Source organism: Terrapene carolina, unplaced genomic scaffold, assembly GCF_002925995.2.
Source record: "Terrapene carolina triunguis isolate 2854851 unplaced genomic scaffold, T_m_triunguis-2.0 Scaffold180, whole genome shotgun sequence".
In the NCBI taxonomy this organism is placed as follows: Eukaryota; Metazoa; Chordata; order Testudines; family Emydidae; genus Terrapene; species Terrapene triunguis.
In genome coordinates this window covers 9,347,408-9,365,573 of record NW_020664531.1, presented here as the reverse complement: position 1 = coordinate 9,365,573, position 18,166 = coordinate 9,347,408, and the positions used below count along the sequence as shown (strand labels likewise).

Below are 18,166 nucleotides of genomic sequence, written 5' to 3'. Positions count from 1 at the left end.
ATATATATATATATATATATATATATATATATATATATATATATATAATTAATAGATCAAATTCTTCAGCCTGCTGGAAGTCAGACTAGATGACCCTGATGATCCCTTTTGGCCTTTAAAAATCTATGAATGACAAGAGAGGCAAAGTAATGTTGTTCATTTAGGGAGAGAGATCAGCTGTTTATCATTCATTGTTACATGGCATTGTTAAAGGCTAGGTTATAGGTATCGTTGTCTTATGTGTTATATTGCATGAATTGTACTAGAAATGTCCTTGTTCCGCTCAATTTACTACACAAATGATGAATGGACAATGGAGTGTTTAGAGAAATTGAAACAGAAACATTGATAAGGAGTATCTCCTCGTTTCCGATTCTTTGAGGGCTTGATCCTGATGGGGCCTGAGCACCCTCAGCTCTCACTGACTTCCATAGGAGTTCAGAGTGCTCAGCACCTCACAGGTTTGAAGCCTTAGTAAGTAAGCTTCTCTAGAACTAACACTTCCCATATCTTGGGGCATTGTTGTGCTCTGCCCTGCTAAAGTGCACAAGGGGAGAAAGTATAGGCCTAACTCTGCTCCCAGCTGTGAAGAAGCTGTGAAGAACGTGGGAATTATCTGCATTATATATGCAATATATGTGGGTTGGATGGATTAGTTTGCTTGTTAAGAGTTAAAATTAATTCGATTTAATTTTTGGGTTCCAGAAAAAAAGTTAATAAATGTAGACAAACTTAATTGCCTAGTACTCAAGTGGACAATTCTGTGTATCCACTATTGGGAGACCATAGCCAGCTCCTTCTGGAGAAATGCATAAACCAGTTTGCACTAGCCGCAGGGTTCCAAGTCAGACAAAGGAACTTCTATCCATTCGAAAGACCCTTTGTTTAAGATTTCAAGGTCTGCTTGCGAGCTGAGGTGGGAGACTCACTGTGGGTGGGCCAGAATGTTAGGGAGGCAGCAGTTAGAGGGGGCAACCTGTCTCACCCAGCCCCAGTGCTTGGGGTGTGCCTGGATTAAGCGGAAGCTGTCTAAACTGGCAGGGGAAGGCTCGGTTTGGGTAAGAAATACCCATCAAGGTTTTTATTGTTTTAATCCTGTTTCTCTCTACTTGTTAAACTTCTGTGAATCGATAAACCGTACTTGTTCTTGAAGAAGCTCTCCTGTGTCACTGCAAGTCATTTTGATGACAAACTCCCAGAGAGAATTCTGTAGCTGGGCCCAACCCCAGCAGGGCTGGCTAAGGTCAACGGGGTGTTGTAGCCTGATGATCCATCAAGTCTATAGTAGGGTGAGCCATCAAGTTCCACTCTGGGATAAGTGCAGACAGAGGCCTATCACTTGGAAAGAGTGGCCAGGGAGAGACTAGGGAAGAGAGATCAAAGGTGCTGCTCACCCCTGAACTGTAACAGAAGCCAATGGGATGTTTACCATTGACTTCAGTGAGAGCAGAGTTAGGCCTGTACTGAATGCTTTTGAAAAACCCATCCTTTGTGATACATTGAGTACATAGGAATAACATTTGTGCCATGGAGATGTGTGCTGATCAAACAGTGTGGGGCATTTTGGGGGCGGTCAGAAACAGGTGATGGAAATCTGTTGTGCGCATCATCCCAAGATTATCATGTTATTTTAGAGAAAGGGATGTAAAAATAAAATAGAACTGTATATATAAAAAGTTCCATGATAAAGAGAAATAACTTCCACTGTAGGAGCAGAGGTGAAAGTAAGCCGGTATGGTCTGGCTTCCCCAGCGGTGATTTAAAGGGCCCGGGGCTACACCCGCTGTGGGGAGCCCCGGGCCCTTTAAATCACCTCCGGAGCTCTGGCAGCCGGGCTTGGGTGGTGATTTAAAGGGCCAGAGACTCCGGCCGCCGTGGGGAGCCCCGGGCCCTTTAAAGTGCCGCCAGAGCCCTGCAGCCGCTATTGCAGCAGTGGCAGGGCTCCGGTGGCGCTTTAAAGAGCTAGTGCTCTGCGCAGTGGCAGGAGCTCCGGGCCCTTTAAATCCCCACCCAAGCCCAACTGCCGGAGCCTCAGCTCCGGCGTCACTTTAAAGGGCCCGTGGCTCCCCTCAGCGGCGGAGCCCCGGGCCGTTTAAATCACCGCCGGAGCCCTGCCACCCCGGGGTGGCAGCGGCAGGGCTCCTGCGGTGATTTAAAGGGCCCGGAGCTCCACGACGGCCGGAGCCCCGGGCCCTTTAATTAGTCCCTGAACTCCAGGGCTCCCAGCCGCCTCTACAGCTGGTAGCTCCGGGGTGATTTAAAGGCCCTGGGGCTCCTAGCCACAGCCACAACCCCAGAGCCTTTTAATCTTGAAAGGCCCCGCCTCTTCCGGTTGATGCCACGCCTCTTCTGGTTGAGGCCACACCCCCGCTCAGGACTCCGGCGTACTGGTAGGTCCTTTAAGTTACTTTCACCCCTGTGTAGGAGGTGTTATAAATGGCCTAAGATCAGGGGGAAAGGAAACATTTCCCTTTTAACACATGCTTGCCCTTCCCATCAAGGGATTCTATTTGAAATCACTAACTCTCTACTTCTTTTTATTTCTTAAGGAGAAAAATGAAGGCTCGAGCTCCCCCTCCACCAAGTCAACCTCTTGCTGCAAGTCAAATTCAGAGTGAACAGAAGTCACTCTCAGAGCTGGGAGTAATCCCTGATCAGAGCCTGGTGACCATGAAAGAAAATCTGATAAACAGGACAGTGGACTTCACAGTCGTTTTACCAAGTGGTGTGGAACAGAAGAACAATGTACATGGGAGGTAAGGCACCAATCAGCTCTGTCATCCTGGAACCTCCCTTCCCCCACATCTTGCATTTTTAATAGGATGCTGGTGGGTAAACTCACCCCTCTCAGGATTGATGGAGTTTGTCTCTTTTTCACCCTTTCCTGTAGGACTGTAGGTTAAAGAGAAAATTATAATATCAGTGGGCCCGATTATGCCCCCTAGAGCTATGCTGATCTCATCCATCCCAAATGGAAGAGGAACTCTGCAGCTATTTTCCCCCTCTTTCCCCAGAACCCCTCAGGGGATCTGTGGAAAGAGGACATGGGCAGTCCTCCCACAGTTCTATGGAGCTATGGGAGACAAATAATAGTGTCTTAGGCTGTAGCACATTTCTGTAGCCCCCTGCTAAAGGATTCCTCTTTACAGGGATCGTGGTGAGAAACATTGTCTGTGAGAGCCCTGACAGTGTGGCTGTATTGGAACCAGTCGGCTAGGGTACAGAGGAGCATGTGCCACTGGGAAGCAGAGCTGGTGTGGATGTATATGGTCTCTATCTTCACTAAACCCCAAGAAATGAGTCCATGCATATCCCAGAGATCTGCTGGGTTTCTGCGGGGAACGCAGCCTCCTGGTGTGTGTGAGTGGCCAGAGAACAGAGGCAGGGGAATAAGAATCCTGTCACCAATGAATGAAGATTGGGGAGAAATATTTCTGAGGAGACTGCTGAGGTAGTTTCTTCCTCTGGACCCCCACTAATGGGATTTGCTATGGAGGGAAGGAGGGATCTGGCCCATTAACAATACTTTAAAAGCACTTCACAAGCCTCTTCAGAGTGTCTGGGATGCTGTAGAACAACACAGGAATAAATACTCATGTAAATATGTTGTATAATACCCTACACTATAAACCCTAACCCGCAGTAGAATCAACAATTAATACTAATATGTTAAACTATAGAAGGAAAGCTGGCACCAGTACTGGACCTAATGTGATCACCCAAACAAGGAACATTGAATTCCTAGCAGGCAATGCCTTGGCATCAAGACCCAGTAATTTACTCTCTGATACTTCACACAGGAAAGGCTCAAAACAGCAGGATTCCTAGTGCTTGACACAGCAGCACCTATATTTGGGTAACTAAACTTCTAAACAGTAACAAAGTTAGAGCAGAAACACATAATTGAGGGTTTGATCTTGCATGTATTTATATTCTAGTACTTACTGCTAAGCACTGGGCAAAACCCCTGTGTACAGGTAGGAGCCCCAAGCTGACACAGCATCCTGTAATCCGCAACAAAAGTCTAGATGCATGCTCACTTCTCTGGCAGCGGGATGGGGGGGGGGGGACTTTGGTGCCCTTGGGAGATGCACACTCTGCCAGCAAGCCGTGCCTGATGTACCAGTTTCCAACCCCCAGTCAGCTACAAAATGCAGAACACACAGCACGTATCAGTTTACAGGATCAGGCCCAAAGCCTCAGTAGACTCAAGGAACTGAAAGGTGAAAGGAAAGTAATGATTATCTCTGACATCAGGTTACAGGTATGATGAAAGAGCAGAGAAGAGCTATTTGGACCTAATTACAAAATGAAAGAAGAGGCCTAGAAAACAGAACAGATTCAGGAAATGAAGAAGTATTGGTTGGCATTGGCCAAAAAGTGCAGATATTTCATCAGCAAACCTGAACAAGCTCTGAGTGCCATGCAAAGGATACTAGCCATCACAGGCCTAGTGATCAAGGAAATGATTTACCTTCCAAAAATAAATTTGCAAAAGCACTAAAATTACAAAGGGCCCTATTGTGATCTTTTTTTTGTGGGGGCGGGGAGGGGAAGTGAATGAAAAAGGAAAATACATTTAGTAGCTATTTGCACTTGAACAGGACATTGGAATTTATACCATAGCCTGCCTTTGATTTTCATAGATGTTTGTTATCCCTACCATGGCTGGTGCTAATATTGTATATATTGATCAGTGGAATCCAGTCATTTGGTTTGTGGGCCCAAGGTGGTCAGGGGATGTTGGAAATACACCAAAAGTTGCTAGGTGCTGGATTTAGCCTTTGAAAGTTAGCTGAAAATGTACCATCATCTATAGACAGACTGTTCCCCATAGGCTAACTATTTATGGAAGCTGAAGTGTATCCCAGCAAGGGTGTGAAATAAATTATGCTCAATGAACCATGTAATGCATTGCCATCAATCTGTGTGGAGAACTCCTATTGGTGACTATGAATATAGGGAAGTATCAGCACACAGCTGAGGAAATTGGCTCTAGGTTAGGATTGGTCAAACTTTCCAAGATTTGGAGGTTGAAAGTAGTTGAGAGAAATGCCTAAAAGTTCAGCTTCTTTCTGAATTTTATATGAACTATCTTAACTTCTCGAGTCTACAAAATTGGTTTGGGAGGCTCGCAATAACAATTTCAGTTTTTGCACTTCCATTTCCAGGCCTACTTGAAACAAGAAAGTGAAAAGGCTTTTCAAAGTAAAAATGTAATGGAGGAAGAAGTTGTATGAAAATGTTTAATTTGGGATTCAGTTATAGTTTGAGACAAACATCTGAGCCAGTTCTTATTTTAATCAAGCCAGCTCAGTTCATACATGCCTACTCCAGATACGCCTATTTCAGATGGTATCATAAAAGACTTTGCATGTTGATCAGTACACATCAGCCAATGAGGATAGAAACAGGGATAGATTTTAAGCAGCAGGCCATAACTTCATCAAACTTCAGTTTCCCTCCTGCTCTGCCTGACCAGTGCAGGGATAGAGCAGAGATGATGTGTGTTGGGGGGACATGTGGAGTCATGTGCCTCCTCCCAGACTTCTGCCAGGGTTTGCTTGCCAGGCCGCTTCCCTGTGTGACAGCTCCTCGGGCTGACAAGCTGTAAGCTGCGGCCTTGGGGAAAGGCAGCAGCAAACAGGTGGGAGCTTCAGGGAGAGCCACTGCTTTCACTGCTGCCTTTCCCAGCGGAACTAACACCTGGGGGCTGCAAGGAGGGGCCATTGAGAGTGGGATGGAGGCGTGAATCAAGCTGTTGGGAGGGGGGAAAACCTTTAAATTGTGCCCCTCTCACTATCAGCAGGTATCAGTCGTGTCTGTCGAAAGAAGAGAGGCCATCCCCATGTTCCCGCAAGCACTTGTGTCTCTTCCCTTCCCTGTTTTTTCTTCAGGGGCTATCTCAATCATCACCAGTCCTATCAAGTTTTCCACCAGTTGAGTCGGGTGGGTGGCATTCTTCTCTCAGTTACACCAGTGTAAAGCACCAGTGACTTCACTGACATCAGTGGAAGTCATTCAGAATTTTATATCAGTGAATCTGCAAGCAGAATTTGCCTTTATATATTGTGATAAACCTATCTTTTTAGGGCTGTAAAACCACTTCCTCTTTTGAGATCTGCCCCCAGCAAAGTAAGTCGTGTGGCTCTGGACATCAGCATCATGAAAGATGGCTGAGTAATTGAGGAAGAGCAATTTAAAAGGAAACTGTCCACTTGAGAATCACGTTTGTCTCAAAATATTGGACCTCCTATAGTTACAAGTAATACCTTAGATTATTATAACTGAAAGTAGCTAGAGAGGAAAAAACATTCTCTATTTTTGTTCACTTTGTGTATTTGACTGTATTTATGTATAGTCAATTTCTCTCTTGCAGGAAAGACCCTTTTAGACATCAGCAAGAAAGCAGGGAAGTCCTTATAAAATGTGTTTGAATGATGTTTAAGTAGTATAGTCTGACTTTTATTCTTTTTATTAAGAACACTTTTTATCAGAAATTGGATTTTTTTTTTAAGTATAAAAACAATTAAAGTTGACAGTGTCCCTTTATTGTTGTGGCTACTGGCAGCTCCTCAAACACACAAGTTGTTTCAGAATTTGGAAAAGCCACTCTGCAGTTTTGAGGGCAGAATGGAGCCCTTGATGAATGGTATTGTGATAGAATAGTATTGTACAAAGCGTTTTGTCCTTTTAGAATAATTAATCCCTGTGAACTCCAGAATAATATGTGTTTGCCTCTTGGGAAATCAGACTTCCTGTACCAAAATAGTCATGGAATATCTTTTTTTAAACAACTAATCAGTGCTTGTACTCTTGTGTAACCACCACATCATGTCCTGAAACGATAACCTAAATGTGTGATTTTATTGCACCAGATCAGCACAAGCTTCTGGCAGGTCTGAAAGAGGAAGGATGACAAGACATTAAGAAAGCAAATAAATGTGAGCACTCATAAAGCAACTGCAGATCTAATATTCTTTTTGTGTGACCAGTTGCTTGAAGCAGACACTTTGAGTCAGTGAAAGCAAAGGAAGGAATCACTATCCCCATAGCTTAACTTTTAACTGGATTGATCTGAAGAAAGTCCACCTTGTTGTTCACTCCTCTTCCCAGTATTTCCTATGAGTGAATTGAAAATTGGTTTCAACTTTGCCCATTTCTGGAACTGAACAAAATCTGAACCATTTGTAAGATTTAGGACCTGTTTGGTTGACTCCCCCTCCCAACACCCTGGTCTTTTGCTGCTGAGATCTTACACTGCTGCAGTTCCTTTCTGGGGCTTCTCTAGTATGCCCCAGAGAGCACAATGTGTCTGGGATGCTGTAGAACATCCCAGCTGCACTGTGTACCCTGGGATGTTGCCAACTGGACAAGCCTAGAGTGCATTAATTACAACTTAGCCAACAGCAGGCCTAACACTCACTTAGCACCACTGGAAAGGTCTGGCAAGCCACCTGCAGATGAATGCTGCACAGGGTGTAGAAGGCTCAGAGACTCGCTGAAAAACACTCCTTTCATGGGGTGGGAGGAAGATGTAGAGCCTCCCTCCCTTCGAAGAAGACAGGTGGGACGAAGGCAAGCAGCCTTTTCTCCGTGCTCCACTGCTGAGGCCCTTCTGCAGATGTCTGTGGCTTCTGCAATGCTATCCAGGCATTATGATTATGTAACACAAAGTCGTTCATTCATTTCTCCTTCTTTCCCTCCATTTTCTCCCTTTCTCCTTTCCTTCTCCTCTCTCTCTCTCTCCCCCCCCCCATTCCAGCCTCCGCCCATTATCCGTTGCTCTCTGCCCCCTTTCCAGTCCCATTGTACAGTGTCTTACCCTGCCTCCTGTCCATAGTCTCTGTCTTTTCTGTGACTGGCCAACTGATGCACCAGTACAACATAGCAGCTCAGCTGGAGCCATCTTGATTAGTGAACTATAGGAGGGACTGGGGCTGATTCCCCTTTCACTTGCAGGGAAGTGTAAATGAGAAGTGACGCCATTCGAGTTGCTAGTGTAGAACGTGCATTTGTGAGAGATCCATTGAGCCTGGCTCTTCACAGCTTTGTACCTCACAGTGGGTGTAAAATGCCACCATTCTGATTTGATCCTTTTACACCCACTGTGCATAGGTATAAATGATTAGATAAGGTGCAAGGTGGTGGAGAATCAAGCCCACTACGTCCAACTGAGCAACTTCAGCCTGGTGCATCAGCAGGAGAGATAGAGGGGCTGGGGCTATTTCAGGGAGTTCTGACACTCCTCTGCCCACCTCTGTGTGTGCTGCTGAATTGCGATGTTATGTGCCTGCAGTATGTGTTGAGTGCTCCAGCTAGCATTTTTGTGTGTGAACTTCTGAGAATAACCCCCCCAGGAATTATCACTGGCTTGATTCATACACTATGAAATCCAGTTATGCTTTCATTGCAGTTCTACAATATATCCCCATTGGAACTATGGAAGGTTTGACTGGAAGCTCCCCTGCTCATCTGTTGCACAAGTTCTAGGACGGTGGAGCACTGAGTCCTATCATTAAAGAATCATTTGTAGAAAATATCTCCAAGAATTTCAGATTTGCATGAAACTTGCTCTAATGCAAAATCACCAAAGCTTTCTTCATGTGAGACAAACACCTCTATTGTCCTGCCCTTTTGTACTTCCTAATGTTTTAATCCCCGGCCTCTTAATAGCTTGTGTTTATTGACAGAGATTATTTGCAATTTAAATTGCATCAGGTTTAATTTCCTGCAGAGGGACTGTGTGAGTGTGTGTATGACTGTGCATGGCAAAGATGAGGCTCTTATGCCTGGATAGTCCTCGTTATTGAGGACAAAAAAAAATTGAGCAACAAAAATGATTAAAGGTCTAGAAAACATGATCTATGAGGCAAGATTGAAAAAATTGGGTTTGTTTAGTCTGGAGAAGAGAAGACTGAGAGGGGACATGATAACAGTTTTCAAGTACATAAAAGATGGTTACAAGGAGGAGGGAGAAAAATTGTTCTTCTTAACCTCTGAGGATAGGACTAGAAGCAATGGGCTTAAATTGCAGCAAGGGAGATTTAGGTTGGACATTAGGAAAAACATCCTAACTATCAGGTGGTTTAAGCACTGGAATGAATTGGCTATGGAGGTTATAGAATCTCCATCATTGGAGATTTTTAAGAGCAGGTTAGACAAACACCTGTCAGGAATGGTCTAGATAATACTTAGTCCTGCCGTGAGTGCAGGGGAATGGAATAGAAGACCTCTGGAGGTCCCTTCCACTCCTGTGATTCTATGATTATAATACCTGATGATACCTCCATGAAAAGGCCCAGTAATTGCCCCCCGTGGAGAAGTTTCTGAGGGCTGTGGTTTTCTATCATCCAGTACCCTTGGTTTAACAGTACAGTGTACAGTTGCTTTTTTTTTCTTCCTAGTTTGTTCTCTGCCTTCTCTAACCTTGTCAGCAGCATTGCTATACTCATGAAATATACCAGATACTCTAGAGACAATTTCTATACCCTTTAGCTAATGTTCTGGCCCTCTTTTTGTCACTGTTGGGGTTTGATATCTGCAGCATTAGGAGTGGTTATGCTGGACATTGCATATAATATTGCCATGTGTTGCAGAAGAATAGCCAGGGAATTTTGAACTATCCTTGACTTTGGAAACCAACCTCCAGATTTGGACGAGGGAGGGTGAGAGGTGATTAATGGGACAGGGGAAGCAGAGAATGTCTTTTTGATCATCTAGGGAGCTAGCTCAGATGATGGCTAAGCTTCCACAGTCATATCTATTATGGTGATTTACAGTAAGCTAGCACTTAACAGATAATGCATAAAAGACAGATCCCTGACCTAAAAAATGTACAAGTTAAAGCCCAAATCCCACACTGAGAGCCTTGCGGGACAGAGTCCTGGGCCTATATGGAGTCTTACTGATTTCAGCGGGGCTCTGCACAGGCATATGGGGGGTCTGCTCTCCCAGTTCTCAGTGCAGGATCAAGACCTAAATGATAACAGCTACAGCTTACAAGTCATCTCACAGAATGGTTTCTAAAGAGGAGCAGTTCTAAAGAGAGAGGGACTGGGGGGGTGTTTGTGTACATATTGGTGGTACCAGGTCCAGGTTAATAGAAGGAAATAGTTACAAATAATAAAGGGCTACCAGGCTAAATGTAGAAGAGGTTTAAAAACAAATAATTAGGAAACTTAAAACCACAGAAGGATTAAAACTGAATAACAAGAATTGAAGTACAAAATAGCAAATACAACAAGGAGTCTGGTGGCACCTTAAAGACTAACAGATTTATTTGGGCATAAGCTTTCGTGAGCAAAAACCTCACTTCTTCGGATGCTATGCATTGCTATGCATCCGAAGAAGTGAGGTTTTTACTCACGAAAGCTTATGCCCAAATAAATCTGTTAGTCTTTAAGGTGCCACCAGACTCCTTGTTGTTTTTGTAGATACAGACTAACACGGCTACCCCCTGATACTTGACACCATGCAAGGCACTAAAAATAGCAAATAGGATGCGAGTCAAAATTAGAGCAGCCAGGCAGGTCCTAAGCCACAATAGGCAGTCAGAAGTCAAATAGGCAAATGGGCAAAATAGACAAGTACAAGGAAATATAAAGCAAAAGGACAGTTTTTGGCATCTGTCACCCCTCCTCCCCACTCCACTTTTGGCTGAATGTTCCCTGTTTAGTTTATGCAGTGTTGTAGCCGTGCAGTCCCAGGATATTAGAGAGACAAGGTAATATCAACTTCAGTTGGTGAGAGAGATAAGCTTACGCAGAGCTCTTCTTCAGGTCTGGGAAATGTACTCCCATGTGTTGAGGGGTGTTGATCATTGTAGCAGTCACACCTCTCAAGATGCATGGCTTTTACATATGCCTATCACAACATGTAGTGTGCCTCGTCCAGTGCATTAAATGCCCCAACAACAACTATATAGGTAAAACCAGACAATCACTACGCTCTCGAATGAACTGACACCGGAAAATGATAAAAGACAAAAGCACCCTATCACCTATGGGTGAACACTTTTCACTCTATATCTGACCTATCAGTCCTCATCCTCAAACAAAACCTGAAGAACATTTTCAAAAGATGATCCTGGCAGCTTAAATTCATAACCATACTAGAGACTAAAAATCTTGGACTGAATAGAGACACTGGATTTATGACTTATTACAACAATCTATAACCTATTAACAACCCCCCCACAGCTGTTCCCTCCCCAACCACTGCCTTCCTCCCCCCCCCCCTCCCCCATGACTGGATGGGTGTTAATGGGCCACTTCACCTTAAATGGTCCCTTCAAATATGTGTTAACTCCTGACACAGCTAAACAATCTATTCCACCTTGTATTTAGCTGTGACACTCTGAGGACATTTCCCAAACCTGAAGAAGAGCACAGTGTAAGCTTGAAAGCCGGTCTCTCTTACCAACAGAAGTTGGGGCAGTAAAAGATATTACCTCATTCACCTGTTTAGTTTGTACGTTTCACAGGGCAGGGACCTGTTTTTATTGTCAGTAGAGTATCTCTCCCCCACACCCTAAAATGTACTAGTGTATATTTAAACTGACTACTCTTGATGCTTCTAGTTGAGACTAAGTTGAGGCCACTCCCAGAATAACTCTGTTGTTTACTTTATCTTCAAAGTAATACACAACTGTAAATCTCTTCCTTGAGTTTTACAGGGGTACCCTATGAGACAAGTGAGCCACACACTGTACCTAAGTGGGATGTCAGCTGATAAATATTGCTGATACAGCAGTCTCTCTTCTTTACTTTCCAGTTTTGGTTTTGAATATCATACTGTTTAATAATACAAGAGTGATATGGAGCCAAATTACAGTCCCTTGCTAAAAATATCTGCCTGGGCAATCATGTTTGAACCTTAACATGGTTTCTTCCTGCAGTTCCTGGGTCCTTTTTGTGCTATAGAGTTTACAGATCTCTAAAGAGTGTTGGAAATATACTTGGTTAGTTTTCTGACTCTTCCCTCTAATACCTCCAAGTTCTGGCTTGAATGAGTAAAGAATGTACATCCTAGCTGGACAGTCAGTGTAAAAGAGATTAACCTGTGCAGGAGGGGGCAAAGAAAGGAGGTCTTAGCTCTGGAGCTGGAGTAGTCCTGAGACTGGAGTTTAAAAGCAATGACCTGCTTCACCCAATCATGGTCAGAATGGAGCACCAGGCATCCAGGGGACAAGGTGAAGAGGTAGAGATGGAGGAAGCCCCTTTTGGCCATTCTAGAAGTGATAGTAACAAGCTCCCAAGAAAGCAGCAAGGTCCAGATGATGGGGAAGAAGGGTCAGCCTACTTCTGAGTCTTAAGGCACTGGGCAGGTGGGAATAAATAAAGAGGAAATAGGGAAGAACCCTGTCACATGGATGCTACTACTTGGAAAGGATTCACCAACACTTTAAAGCAGTGGGGAGCAAATAAGGGGAATCCCTTTCTCTTTGTGGTAAGGAAATGTTTCTTCAGGGGTCCCCATGGGACAGGCAAAAAGAGCACATTCCAATTCAATTTTGTATCACGGAAATTCAGTGCAAGCCGTTCCTTTCTCAGCAGCGTGGCCTAAAGATATCCTTAAAGTTCCCTTTTCAACAAAGTCCAGCAGATTGGTCCAAGTCTAGGTTATAATAGGGAACAAATAAGAAACCACTGGCTCTAGTGCACATAATCCATTCTATTCACCATGAAAGGAAGTTGAACTTCTGCTTTTCAAGAGTCCTCTGTCCTGACCAAACCCCATAACCTCTCTTGGTTTCCTCTTAATGAGCCCCAGCTTTCAGCTTCACCCTCCAAACTACCTAACGGGCCACAGCTGTCAGCTCCTCCCCACAAGCCTGGCACTAATGACAGTCTGTGTGAGAGAGAGAGAGAGACTCTTCCTTTAAACCCAAAGGAGGAGCTTGAACCCTTTACTGTCCAGCCAAAAGCAAGATACACACATCCCATCTTGCATCCCTAATGAGAGAGCTCCAGAAGAGAGTGGCAAGTCTAAATGGCTGAGAGCAACCCTGACATAGTATTCTGTGAACAGAGTGCACTTCATGGCTTCCACAGCATGTACAACTCCAGCAGGAAGAAGCAAGAGCTAGAAGAGTTGATTTTCAACATGAGCCAAAGAGAGACCTCTCCAAAATCAAGATAACTGCCTGAAGGCGAACAATGAAGTGAGGTAGGAACCAGTCCACAAGTTACCAGTAACAATCAGAAAATCATGTTTTGAACTTTCACATCCATACAGACAGTATAGTGCCAACCCTCTCTGTGGATGGTGAGTGAGGTATGCATTGTGGATCCTATTTAAAGAAAATGCAGAGATCACTACACTCCTTGTATATTGAAGTACATTGTAATGTACAAAGTGCATTTCCAGTGATAGTGAAACTCTGCTTATGGTGAAGTTCTATAGAAAAAAATAATTTTAGTACAAAGGGCTTCCACTTCATTTAGTTTGACTTCTTATCTCTCTGGAAACTTTAGTCTATAAGGGAATCTATTAATTCTGCATTTAGTCCACAGACTTCTTTTAGTTCTGTTTTTATTCTGCTGACATTTGGGGGAAATGTTTCAAGTTTCCGTTTTGATAGAACAACTTCAAAGAGCAATTTTAACAGTTTTTATCTTTTAATCTGTGGGCTCCTAAATAGTACAGTTGAAGCTTGGGGATGTTTTCCATGGCAGTTTTGAGGATTTATAAGCAGGATGAAACAGGATTGGGCGTTGCAGATCTCATTTGAAATACTTACTGTATGTAGTTCCCATCTCCTCTGTACTCAGCAGTTAGCTGGAGAATTTGAAATCAGCTTTCTTTTCTCTCTGCTGGAGTTGAATTCATCTCAAATGATTGACCATAATTTGCCTTTTTCATATCATCTGTATGAAGTCTACTACTTTGTTGGAAATGTGATTGCTGCTAGAAAAGTGCTGATGAACACAATGCATACTTTTAATGAGATACCACAGCATGAGTATTACAGTTGTGTTCTGGAACTGCAATAATTAAGTGCATGAAGGTCAGTATTTTTTTCAGTCTCTATGCTAATTTTTTTTGAATGAGATAGCTTGCATTTTTTAAGATGGCATTTTGTTTGTTAGCCAAACTTGTGTGAATTACTGCTATGCTACGTGTTGCAGAAACACGTAATCTTATTTAAATAAAAATGTCTAGTCGAGTATAGAACTTATAATGAGGTGTTATGAATTTAAGTTCTTCCAGATTGTTCTGTTCTCTGAAACAGCAGCAATAAGACAGAGAAAACAGCATATGCAAATTCTATTTGAAAAGAGAGCTACTTACCACTGTCTTTACACAAAGAGGCAAACAGATATCTATATCACGATGGACAGATATACCACCTCAACCTTAACTATGGATGTTCACTGCTGCACACGTGTGTATGTGGGAATGTGCTATAGTTCTGCACATGTGCGTGCATATGTCAATGGATTTGTGTGTTGCTACATTTGGATGGAGAAATGGTTTCAAAATATAATTCTAAATGCTTGAAAATGTGAAATAGTGCACGCATATTAGACAATGGAACTTCCAAATGTACTTCCATAATGATGTACTGCACAAGGGAGCACAGCTACCTAAAGTGCCTGGTTTTCCTGAAATGTTTCCCCTCATCATAAAACCACCATGGTTAGATCTTCCGTCTTCTTATTCTCCCCAGTAGTGTTCCTCTTTCAGCTCTGATCTGATTTTTCAAATTTCCCAGACTTGTCCGTTTTGCATCTGAGAATGTACTTGGAGCCTTTACAACCCAAACATCTGTAACAGATGATAGAAGAGCAGCCTCTGAGGCTGATTCTTGGCTCCTGCTTCAAGGTTGCTGCTCCCTATATCCGGTGCATCCTGGTAGGGAAGTTGGGCTCAATCCCTAACTCCTTTGTCTCACTGGAGAGAGGATTCCTAAACAGCTCCATGCCTGACTTTTTGGAGCTGCCAAAGCAGTTCTTGCAAATTCCCCAGTGACTCCATTAAGTGCCCACTCCTTGTAGTGCTTGTGAATTAATGGTGTAGTTAAAGGTGCATAGTGGAAATATGCCTGTTCCTCCAGATGGTGCAGCATCTATGTAGTTTTTCTTGTTTCTTTCTCTCTCACTGAAAAACATCACCCATGGAGATCCCAGACTGAAGCGCTTCTTTTTTATCTGACTGACCAGGTTGCTCCCGTCAATGTGGAACATTGCATACTGGGACATGTAATCTCTGTGCTCTTCAAGCCCATAGAAAGGATGAGGGCCACTGGATTGTAGAACTTTATGGGGGCATTTAGCAGACAAGGTGCACTCTGCCTACCCTTGGTTTATGCTATGAGTACTATTGGATTATGCTGTAAGAGTTCTGGTGTCTGTCTAACAATGTGTAGTTAATCAAAGGCTCACAAACACACACACTGCAGTGGGGAAAATATGTAATTCGTAACATTTTTAGTCTGTTTTTAACCATCTTGAGGAGGAAGAATTGAAATGCTGAACTTGGGACATGTACACAGCTGGGCTGCTGCTTCAGGCCCTATCATCCTGCAGTAAAATGCCCGCAACTTTGTAGTTTTTCCTGTGATTACAGAGAGTCTTTTTTCTTTGCAGTAAACCCGTGATGGATCTGTTGGTGGATTTGTGCAGCAGGTACCACTTGAATCCAGCTCACCATACTCTTGAGTTGAAGGCTTGTGGGATGGAACCTTTGAGTTATAAGCCTAATACTTTGGTTGGGGCGCTGGATGTACAGACAGTACTTCTGAAGGAGAAAGTTCCTGAAGGGAAGACAAAACGACCTCCACCTAGGATCCCTGAGGTCAGTACTGCCTTCTGCTAGAACAATGCTATGGGACCATCATTATGCTAGTATGACTTCAAGCAGTGATGCTGATACTCCCTGTTCCACCCACTTTTGTTTTTTTATCTTTAAATCAGGATGAGGGAGGCTTGTGTACAGACTGATGCACTCATCTGTTAAACTGGTAAAGTTACTATTACTCACTCTGGATACTAGCATTCTGTTGTAGTAATAAGGTTAAATATAGTATTTAGGGCAGATTAAATCCTTATGACTCAGAATCTGAAAGGACATTTATGAAATAAAGTTTTTAAACTGAAAATAATCCCTAAAGTGAATTTTAAGATGTTTCACCTATTTCCTTTATGTAGTGTGTGACGTTGTGCAGTCTATATGGTTTTATAAAAACATGATAATAAGTGAATATAATGTAACTGGGATAGTTTTAGAAAAATATCGGAATAAGTGAATATAACGTAACTGGGATATGCTTCATGCAAAAGGTCTCTTGTAAGGTATCATTACAAAGCTTATAATCTACTGAGTGTGATCATCCGATTTGTATAAATGTACCACTCTTGTATCTAAAACTAGAAATATAAAATATAACTCTGAGGGCCTATTGTAATTATGTAAAGTGTGGGCCATTAATGATGGTTTGGAATCTTGATGACTCCTATTGTCTGCAGATGGTTGTGTTTACCTGTGAGTCTTCCTGTATATGTGTGTGCTGGCAAGTGAGTAATGAAGTCTTGCAGTGACGTGATCATGTCACCTGAACTGGAATCCATCTTTAACCTGGTGCTTTTCCAGTGAGAGGGGGGTGGAAACCCAGAGGGACAAAGGGTTCCCGCCTTATGCAAAAGATATATAAAGGGGTGGAAGAGAACAGAGGGAGAGAGGAGCCATCATGAAGAATCCCCTAGCTATCACCTGAGCTGCAACAAGAGCTGTACCAGGGGAAAGAATTGTGCCCAGGCCTGGAAGGTGTCCAGTCTGAGAAAAACTTACTGAAGCATTTCTGAGGGTGAGATTATCTGTATTTAGTTTGATTAGACATAGATTTGCGCATTTTATTTTATTTTGCTTGGTGACTTACTTTGTTCTGTCTGTTACTACTTGGAACCACTTAAATCCTACTGTCTGTATTTAATAAAATCACTTTTTATTTAGTAATTTACTCAGAGTATGTATTAATACCTGAGGGAGCAAACAACTGTGCATATCTCTCTATCAGTGTTATAGAGGGCGAACAATTTATGAGTTTGCCCTGCATAAGCTTTATGCAGGGTAAAATGGATTTATCTGGGTTTAGACCCCATTGGGAGTTGGGCATCTGAGTGCTAAAGACAAGCACACTACTGTGAGCTGTTTTCAGGTGAACTTGCAGCTTTGGGACAAGTGATTCAGACCCTGGGTCTGTGTTGGAGCAGACTGGAGTGTCTGGCTCAGCAAGATGGGGTGCTGGAGTCCTGAGCTGGCAGGGAAAACAGAAGCGGGGTAGTCTTTGCACATCGGGTGGCAGCTCCCAAGGGGGTTTCTGTGATCCAACCTGTCACATAGTGACTTTGCACATACAGTATATTCTATAAGTAAAGGTTCTTTATCAAGAAGACAACAAACCTTAAACTAAACAGGGGGAAGACAACAAACCTTAAACCAAATGGAAAGTTTCACCATCTGGGAGAGATTTGGAGCTGAATTCCAAAGACTTATTTTTTCTCTGAAATATAAACATTAATGGGAATCAGAGCATCTGATCACATTAAAATATCACTGAGGGAGCTACTTATGGACACTGAAAAATGACATTGTTTTAAATAAGCAGCGCTCTGGCTACAGCTCCTTTGCCTTGGCCACGTGTCCTGTATAGGCACTGTGAGCAGGGGCGTGGTATAAGAGCTGCGGTTCTCCAACTGGAGAATCCTTACTTGGCAAGCTCTCTTGGATTTATGACCCTTTTAGGCAGATGTATCAGTACAAAGGGGCCTTCGTGTGACCCAGAATATGGGCCAAAATTTCTTCCCCCTCTGCTCCTTGAATTAAAATCTTTATTTGCCAGTATCTGGTTTTGGAACAGATTTTTTTCCCCCTTCCCATTTGATTAACTTTACTTTTCACTCTTCCACCAGGTGTTTACTGTCTATGCTTTGAATGCCATTCAAATATGGTGATGCTTATTTACAGTAGGATTCCTAATGCACGACTGACTCTGAGGGTATGTCTACACTACGAGAGTAGTTCGATTTTAGTTAAATCGAATATGTGCAATCGATATTAGAAAGTCGAACGTGTGTGTCCACACTAAGGACAGTAATTCGACATTGTCAGTCCACACTACCAGGGAAAGCGTCGACATTGGAAGCAGTGCACTGTGGGCAGC

At 43.1% G+C, this 18,166-nt stretch overlaps 1 protein-coding gene across 5 annotated transcripts in view; it reads left to right on the top strand.

Annotated features, from left to right (window-relative positions):
* LOC112117089 (protein cordon-bleu) overlaps positions 1 to 18,166 on the top strand; it is a 240,208-nt gene that overhangs the window by 66,797 nt on the left and 155,245 nt on the right. For all 5 annotated transcript variants that reach the window (XM_024214955.1, XM_024214954.1, XM_024214959.1 and 2 more), the window contains 2 exons: positions 2,550 to 2,756; positions 15,594 to 15,801. In XM_024214955.1, the coding sequence (XP_024070723.1) occupies positions 2,550 to 2,756; positions 15,594 to 15,801 (415 nt within the window). The remainder of the gene's footprint in view (positions 1 to 2,549; positions 2,757 to 15,593; positions 15,802 to 18,166) is intronic.